This window comes from Alexandromys fortis, unplaced genomic scaffold (assembly GCF_014885135.2).
Source record: "Alexandromys fortis isolate MF-2015 unplaced genomic scaffold, M_Fortis_MF-2015_v1.1 scaffold_263, whole genome shotgun sequence".
NCBI lineage: Eukaryota > Metazoa > Chordata > Mammalia > Rodentia > Cricetidae > Alexandromys > Alexandromys fortis.
In genome coordinates, this window is record NW_026068165.1 from 1209303 (window position 1) to 1218011 (window position 8709).

The 8709-nt window shown below is 47.1% G+C and overlaps 2 protein-coding genes across 2 annotated transcripts in view; both read right to left on the reverse strand.

Annotated features, from left to right (window-relative positions):
* Positions 1–85: 85 nt before the first annotated feature.
* Positions 86–1527, reverse strand: Apof (apolipoprotein F). The gene is given in 2 exon segments (XM_050128060.1): positions 86–1172; positions 1404–1527. Coding segments are annotated over 2 exon segments (936 nt in total). The 5' UTR covers positions 1420–1527; the 3' UTR covers positions 86–252.
* The window catches only part of LOC126491993 (chronophin-like), a 15302-nt gene continuing 6678 nt past the window's right edge, over positions 86–8709 (reverse strand). Inside the window, exons 2-3 of the mRNA XM_050128061.1 lie at positions 1404–3241; positions 86–1172 (exon numbers count right to left, since the gene is read on the reverse strand). The gene's annotated coding sequence lies outside the window, so the exon portion shown is untranslated. The remainder of the gene's footprint in view (positions 1173–1403; positions 3242–8709) is intronic.

The window sequence follows — 8709 nt, forward strand, 5'->3', positions numbered from 1 at the left end:
GTGGGACTTGCATTTCGACACTTTAGGATAGGGAGGGAAGAGCCGAGGTAAGTATTTTTGAGGATATAATCATACATACTATAAATTCAGGCTATCAGTTTTTAATTATTTCTAAAACCACTTGCTCAGGTGAAAACTCACTAGTCCCTCATTAGGAATGTAAAAGCTGAGTTTCAAGAAAGAAATGACCGGCAAGTGATGACAGGACCCCACACCCATCCATCCATCCTTCTCTTGCCAGAATTTGCTCTACTACGATCTCTCGTATGCTAAGACACCATAATTCTTGACTAAGGTTGGCCCCCAGTAGGAAGATGGACTTTCAGCTTCTGACACAAAACTGGCCACGGCTGTTTCCTCCAGGTCGTGTGAGGGTCCATCCTTCCTGGTCTCTGGCTAAGGGACGCTCACCTCTTTCTCACCATAATAATATTGGATCATCTGCTGAACCCCAGCCTTCATTGCTGGCTTAAGAGCAGCACTGATGACCACCCCAGCTGGCCCCGTTGACAGACCCGCCATGGCCATCAGAAGGTCATACCCCAGATCTATGGCCCCATCTTTGCCTCGCTCCTTGGCCTTGTCAGAGCAACTCTGGAAGGCATAATACAAAGCTGTGCCTAGATTGTAGTAGGCCCCCACTGCCGGCAGCTGCTCGACCACGTCGTGCACGCTCTGCTCCTCCTCGTTGTCACAGTCGGAGTAAGAAAGCCAGCGACGGACCCTGTTTGGACATGGCTGCTCCCAGGCTGAGCGCTGCAGAGCGGAGGTCAGGGCGTCCATTGACACTTGCCGGTCCGCGTGTCCACCTTTCTGGAGCTCTTGAAGATGGTGGATGAGGGTCTGGGTAGCCTCCACACCTCCCAGTCGGTACAGCTGAAGCTGCAGAGCCCAGACATCAGCCTGGCAGCCAGCTTCCTCCAGAGCGTTTCTCAGAGCCAGGCCGACCAGGAACTGGGGGAGAGGCGGGAGATGAGAGAAGCCAGGCAGGGACTTTGGGAGTAGAGCCCTGCAGGACAAGGGGTGTGAGGACGCCGAGGGAGAGAGCATTGTAGAGGGACCGGTTGGCTCTGGGTGTGGCCTGGCATCCGCGGGACACAGCAGGAGCCAGCAGAGCAGCGGGATTGGCATCACGATGATTCGGACGCGATGCACGTCTGGAGCAGAGTACCCTGGGAAAGGGAGAACCCCAAAACATGCAAACAACTCACTGAAATTATGGTTTTAAGGGAGCCCAAGACTCAGGGGGCCCCCTTCTCTATCACCTACCTCCAACCTTTTGTTCTTTTTAGTAAAGGGTAGGATAAGGGAAATGCAATGCGATTTCTCCTTGGTCTCTGTTGTCCCTGTGTCTCAGAAACCTCCCTGTGTTGTGCCCACCCATTTATAGAGGCCCAGATTACCATGTAGTCCTGTCATGGAGAAGTGAGACCACTGGGGCAGGCTTGGTGGCTTCTCCTGTTTTGTCTAGTTCTCTGTCCCGTGCAGAGAGGAGATATTTGTAGTCACTGCAGTGGAAGGGCCAGGACTGACGGCTAGAACAGGCCCATCCGTCCCTACAGTGCAGATATGGCCTCAGATGTTGACATTGGCCAGGGCCTTTGCAAATAGCAGGGACAGAAAGGTTCAACAGCAAAACCAGGTGCTTTAATGAGGGCATCGACCTCATCCTCCAATAAGGTCACCTGCTTTATTTTGTTTTGTTTCCATGACAGGGTTTCTCTGTAGCTTTGGAGCCTGTCCTGGAACTAGCTCTTGTAGACCAGGCTGGTCTCGAACTCACAGCGATCCGCCTGCCTCTGCCTCCCGAGTGCTGGGATTAAAGGCGTGCGCCACCACCACCTGGCTTGTTTTTATTTTATGTGTGTGTACGTAAGAGTACACGATGTGTACAGTGCCCAAGAAGGCTGGAAGAGGGTGTTGGGTTCCCTGGAGCTAGAGTTACAGACGTTCGAAGGCTGCTCTGTGCTGGGATTAAAGGCGTGCGCCACCACTGCCCGGCTCAGACATCTTTTTAAAAGTTGTGAGATCAGCCAGGAGGACCACTAAAAGTGAGGCTTTTAATCTCAGCACTCAGGAGGCAGAGGCACGCAGACCTCTGTGAATTCGAGGCCAGCCGGGTCTACAGAGTGAATTCTAGGACAACCAAGGCTATACAGAGAGACCTTGTCTAGGAAAAAATACACGTTGAGAAAATAAAAGTTATGGGAGAGGGAAAACTGGCAGAAGTTGACATTATAAATATTCCATTTGCTTTGGTGTCTTCATGATCTGAGTGAGTGTTGTCTTAATCCCACCTTCTCCACATCGTTAGAAAGCCAGAAAGCTATGGTTTAGAAAACGAAGGTTCTGGTATTTACAAATATTTACCGATTCTTCCTGGAGCCAGCTCCGTCCTCACCTTTGCCCCATACTGGCAATCTGTTCTCCCCCTTCTGATTCCCGTCCATCCTTCCGTCTCCTTGTCCTAAGGTTTTGCCCTAGACCTATAGATGAAATGAGAAAGGTTCTCAGTGTCTTTTGGAGACGGGTAAAGCAGAAGACTGGCGGTCTCTGGTAGGGAGCCTCTAAACAGCACTGCGCACACACGGACAGACTGACAACAGACTCAAAGTGGCTTTTAATTTTCTCTTTTCCTGATTTCAACATGAAACACATAAAATCTGTGTCTCGGGGACTGGAGAGATGGCTCAGAGGTTAAGAGCACCGCTTGCTCTTCCAGAGGTCTTGAGTTCAATTCCCAGCTACCACATAGTGGCTCAGAACCATCTGTAATGAGATCTGGTGCCCTCTTCTGGCCTGCAGGCATACACGGAGGCTGAATACTGTGTACATAATAAATAAGTAAATAAATCTTTAAAAAAGGATGTGTCTCCCTAATAGTGATCTTGTGAAGAGACACCATGACCACAGAGACTCCTATAAAAAAAATTTCATTGGGCTGGAGAGATGGCTCAGTGGTTAAGAGCACCTGCTGCTCTTCCAAAGGTCCTGAGTTCAATTCCCGGCAACCACATGGTGGCTCACAACCATCTGGAATGAGGTCTGGTGCCCTCTTCTGGCCTGCAGACATACATACAGACAGAATATTGTATACATAATAAATAAATAAATATTTAAAAAAATTTCATTGTAGTGGCTCGCTTACAGTTTCAGAGGTTCAGTGCGTTATCATCATGAAGGGGAGGATGGCAGTGGACAAACAGAGGTGGTGCTGGAGGAGCAGCTGAGAGTCCTAGATCTTGCAGGGACAAGAAATGAACTGAGACACTGGGCAGCTTCCTAAGCATAGGGAACCTCAAAGCCCCCCCCCGCCCCCCGCAGTGACACATTTCCTCTAACAAGACCACACCTACTCCAACAAAGCCATGCCTCCTAATAGTGCCAATTTCCAGAAGCATCTATATGTGTTTTTTGGGGGGTTCACCTTCTTATTTAGCTTCTCTAGGATCACGAACTATAGGCTCAATGTCCTTTGTTTATGGCTAGAATCCACTAATGAATGAGTACATACCATATTCATCTTTTTGGGTCTGGGTTATCTCACTTAGTAAAGTGTTTTCTATTTCCATCCATTTGCATGCAAAATTCAAGATGTCATTGTTTTTTACCGCTGAGTAGAACTCCAAGGGGATGTCCCCAGCTAGGTCCTCGGGCAGCAGAGGAGAGAGTACCTGAACTGGCCTTCTCCCATAGCCACACTGATGAATATCTTGCATATCACCATAGAACCTTCATCTGGTGATAGATGGAGATAGAGACAGAGACCCACATTGGAGCACTGGACTGAGCTCCCAAGGTCCAGATGAAGAGCAGAAGGAGGGAGCACATGAGCAAGGAAGTCAGGATCGCGAGGGGTGCGCCCACCCACTGAGACTGTGGGGCTTATCTAATGGGAGCTCACCAAGGCCAGCTAGACTGGGACTGAACGAGCATGTGATCAGACGGGACTCTCTGAATGTGGCGGACTCTCTGAATGTGGCTGAGAATGAGGGCTGACTGAGAAGTCAATGATAATGGCACTGGATTTTGTTTTTTTGTTTTTTTTTTAAACTTTTTTTTAAAAAGATTTTATTTATTATTATTATTCTGCCTCCATGTAGGCCCACACACCAGAGGAGGGCGCCAGATCTCTTTACAGATGGTTGTGAACCACCATGTGGTTGCTGGGAATTGAACTCAGGACTTCTGGAAGAGCAGACAGTGCTCTTAACCACTGAGCCATCTCTCCAGCCCGGCACTGGATTTTGATTCTAATGCATGTACTGGTGTTTTGGGATCCTAGTCTGTTTGGATGCTCACCTTCCTAAACCCGGAGGGCCTTGGACATCCCACAGGGCAGGGCATCCTGACTTCTCTTAGGACTGGAGAGGGAGGGGGAATGGGAGGGAAATGGGAGGAAGGGAGGAGGTGGAAATTTTTAATAAATAAATAGATAAATAAATAAATAAAATATTTCATGAATAAAATCTTAGTCAAAAAAACTAGTGAATTTAAGATACAAAATAAAAAGTTTTATATATAAACATAAATAAAAGTTGGGCTTGGTAGTGCACACCTGTCTTTCCCAGCACTCAAGGGGCAGATGCAAGCGGATCCCAATAAATTCAAGCCTTGGCTGGTCAACTTAGAAAGTTCTAGACCAACCATGGAGGCTACAGAATGAGACTCTATCGCAAGCAAACGAAACCAACAATTCAGTTGTTGGAGGAGTGCTTGCTTAACATGCTGCAGGCTCTGGGTTTGATCCCTAGCGCTACATAGAACAGACATGTTAATACACATCTATAATCCCAGCACCTGTGAGCCAGAGGCTGGCGGATCAGGAATTGAGGCCAGCCTGGACTGTGTGAAACACAGTCTAAAAATCAAACAAATACACACACTTGGTAAATTCCACACTCCTGCTCATGAAAACAACCTTAATTAAACTCAGTTGGTGACAAAAAAATCCGGGCATGGTGGTGTACATCTTTAATCCCAGTATTTAGGAGGCAGAAGTAGGTGGATTTCTGTGAATGCCGAGATAGTCTGGTTTGCATAGTGAGTTCCAGGCCAGCCAGGGCTACATAGTGAGAACCTGTCTCAAAAAAAAGAAAGAAAGAAAGAAAGAAAGAAAGAAAGAAAGAAAGAAAGAAAGAAAGAAAGAAAGGAAGGAAGGAAGGAAGGAGGGAAGATAAGGAGACATGAAAGGAAGGGACAGGGAGAGGAGGTAATGAGATGGTGAATAAAATCAGAATAGATTACATACATGTAACTGACAAAAAATACATTATTATTATTATTATTTTGGTTTTCTGAGACAGGGTTTCTCTGTAGCTTTGGAGCCTGTCCTGGAGCTAGCTCTTATAGACCAGGCTGGCCTCGAACTCACAGAGATCCTCCTGCCTCTGCCTCCCGAGTGCTGGGATTAAAGGCGTGCGCCACCACCGCCCGGCAATAAATCTTTAAACCCATAAATTGTGCCCCCCTTCCTGATACAGGGTCTTATGTATCTGGGCTGGTTTTGAAGTCTAAGTCATCAAGGGTATCTTTGAACCTTGAACTTCTGCTCTTCCTGTTTACACACACACACACAGACACACACACACAGACACACACAGGCACACACAGGCACACACGCACACATGCATGAGCACATATGTTGATGCCCTCAGAAGCCAGAAGAAGCCCTCCTTTCCCCTGGAGTTTGAGTTGATTATGAACTGCCATGTGTTGAGAATTTAACCTGGGTCCTCTGGAAGAGCAGTCGGTGCTCTAAACTGCAGGGTCACCTCTGCGGCCCCCACTCAGGTTATTTGTTTTTGTTCTGTTTGTTTCTCGAGACAGAATTTCTCCATGTAACAGCCCTAGCTATTCTGGAACTTGCTTTGCAGACCAGACTGGCCTTGAACTCATAGAGATCCACCTGCCTCACCTCTCAAGGGCTGAGATTAAAGAGATTTGACACCATGCCAGGCTAGATTATCCCCCCCCCCTTCTTTCCTTCGTTTTCTGTTTTTGCTTGTTTACTGAGACAGGGTTTCTCTGTGTGTAACTTTGGCTGTCCTGGAACTCACTTTGTAGATCAGGCTGGCCTCAAACTCACAGAGATTCGCCAGCTTCTGCCTCCTTAATGCTGGGATTAAAGATATGTGCTACCGCCGCCCGACCCAGCCTATTTCTTTCTTTTTTTAAAAAAAATATTTATTTATTTGTTATGTATACAATATTCTATATTCTGTGTGTATGCCTGCAGGCCAGAACAGGGCACCAGACCTTATTACAGATGGTTGTGAGCCACCATGTGGTTGCTGGGAATTGAACTCAGGACCTTTGGAAGAACAGGCAATGCTCTTAACCACTGAGCCATCTCTCCAGCCCTCCCCCCCAGCCTATTTCTTAATATCAAAATGTACGCAGGAGGCTAGGAGCTGTCTTAGTGGTATTCGTTGTACAGTCCTGAGGAATAGAGTTTGGAACCCAACACCTTGTAATGAACAGACATCTGCTCATGGCTGTAACGCCCCAGCTCCAGAGGAGGATCCCCGTGACTTGCTGGCTTCCAAACTAGCCAAGAAGATGCAAGCCTCAGGTTAGGGGGAGAGGGAGATCAGAATAAGCGGAAGCAACAGAAGAGGACAGCAACGTCTTCTGGCCTCCAGGGTGTGGATACAGCTACAAACATGTGCACACATACAAGTGCTTACACTCACACAACCGACTGACTTTTTACAAACATGTGTGTTTGGGTGGAAACTTCACCTCAGCCACTGGCATCCATATATCTAATAGTCTGGAATTTTTGGGTGGAAGCCTCACACCGGCTCCCCTCCCCAAGGAGTTGCCGCAGTCCAGACTCCACTTCCGAGAAAGCCGGCCAAACAGTGACCCCCCCCCCCAGAGAGGCTCAAGTTTACTCTCACAGGTATTTAATCTGCCCCCAGAGAACAAACGCATGGTTTTCTGGTCTTCCTTCCCATCCCTGGCTCCTCTTTGGGGGGCTAAAAGGCCACCTGAGAGCGTTGGTATCCATTAAACCTGGGTTTTTTCTGATCCCGTTTGATTTGATCGGATTTGGATTATTGCATCAGCGGAGAGGTTTATGGGGGTGCAAAAACTTTTCAGTGTGCATGCAGGCTGGGCGGTGGTGTCCCCCACCTTCAATCCCAGCACTAAGGAGGCAGAGGCAGGTGGATCTCCGTGAGTTTGAGGCTAGCCTGGTCTACACATAGAATTCTAGGACAATGAGGGCTACATACTCTGTCTTGCCCCACCCCCAGAAAAGGTTGGTTTTCACCATCATCCTTACAAATTATTTTTCTCTTCCCTTCCATCCTTCCCTTCTCCTTCCTCTCCTCCACCTCCTCTTTTCTTACTCGGTCCTTGCTGTGGTCATCGTCAGAGACAAGATGACTTGCCCGGGCTATAGTGATGTTCCTACTCCCTTCTGTGTTTAACCCTTGCAGGCATGTATGCCACTGTTTCCGTTTCCTGCAGACAATCTTCTTCTTCTTTTTTTTTTCTTTTTCTTTTCCTTTTGGTTTTTCGAGATAGGCTTCTCTGTAGCTTTGGAGCCTGTCCTGGAACTCGCTCTACAGACCAGAGATCTCAAACTCACAAAGATCCACCTGCCTCTGCCTCTCAAGTGCTGGGATTAAAGGCATGTGCTACCTCTGCCCGGCTTACTATTTTCTTTAATTCTTCCTTTTTGGTTAAAAATATTGCACAATTCTTAAAAGAAGGAACAAGGAAGGATGCTCACTCTTGCCCTGTCCCACAGTGTGGGAGGTTCTAGCCAGAGTAACCGCAGGAACTTGAGGCCAGTCTGGACTAGGGTGAGAGTCTTTCTCAAAAACAACAAAACATAAAACCCTCGGGAAAGATTACACCCACAAGCAGTACAAGGAAGGAAGTAATGCTAGAGGAGAGATGGAAGGCAGAAAACAAGAGATAAAAATCAGTGAAACCAAAACTTGCTCTTTAGAAAGTTGAACAAAGTTAACAGCACATTGTTACCTCAGTGACCAGGAAGAGAAAGAAAATATCCAAATGACTTCAGTCAGGAATGAAAGCTGGGACATTCTTACCTATTTTACTGAAACAATAATAATTAATTAAAAATATATTTTTAAGAAATCTCCGTGGCCAGGCAGTAGTGGTTCATGTCTTTAATACCAGCACTTGGGAGGCAGAAGCAGGTGGATCTCTGTGAGTTCAAGGCCAGCCTGGTCTACAGAGTGAGTTCCAGGCTATCAAACCCAGTCTCAAAAAACAAAACAAAAAAGAAATCTCTATGTTACTCAGACAGCTATCTCTAATTAATGATTTGCATCTTGATGAGAGAATGATGCCCAGGGCTGGAGAGATGGCTCAGGGATTAAGATCACTGCTGCTCTTCCAGAGGACCCGAGTTCAAATCCCAACACCCTCATGGCAGCTCACAACTGTCTGTAACTCCAGTTCCTGGGACCCAATATCCTCACATAAACATACGTACAGGGAAAACATCAATGTACATAAAAATAAATAAACTTTAAAAAAATAGAAGGAAGGAGGGGCTGGAGAGATGGCTCAGTGGTTAAGAGCACTGGCTGCTCTTCCAGAGGTCCTGAGTTCAATTCCCAGCAACCACATGGTGGCTCACAACTCATCTGTAATAAGATCTAGTGCCCTCTTCTGGCGTGCGGTCATACATGGAGGCAGAATGTTGTATACATAATAAATAAA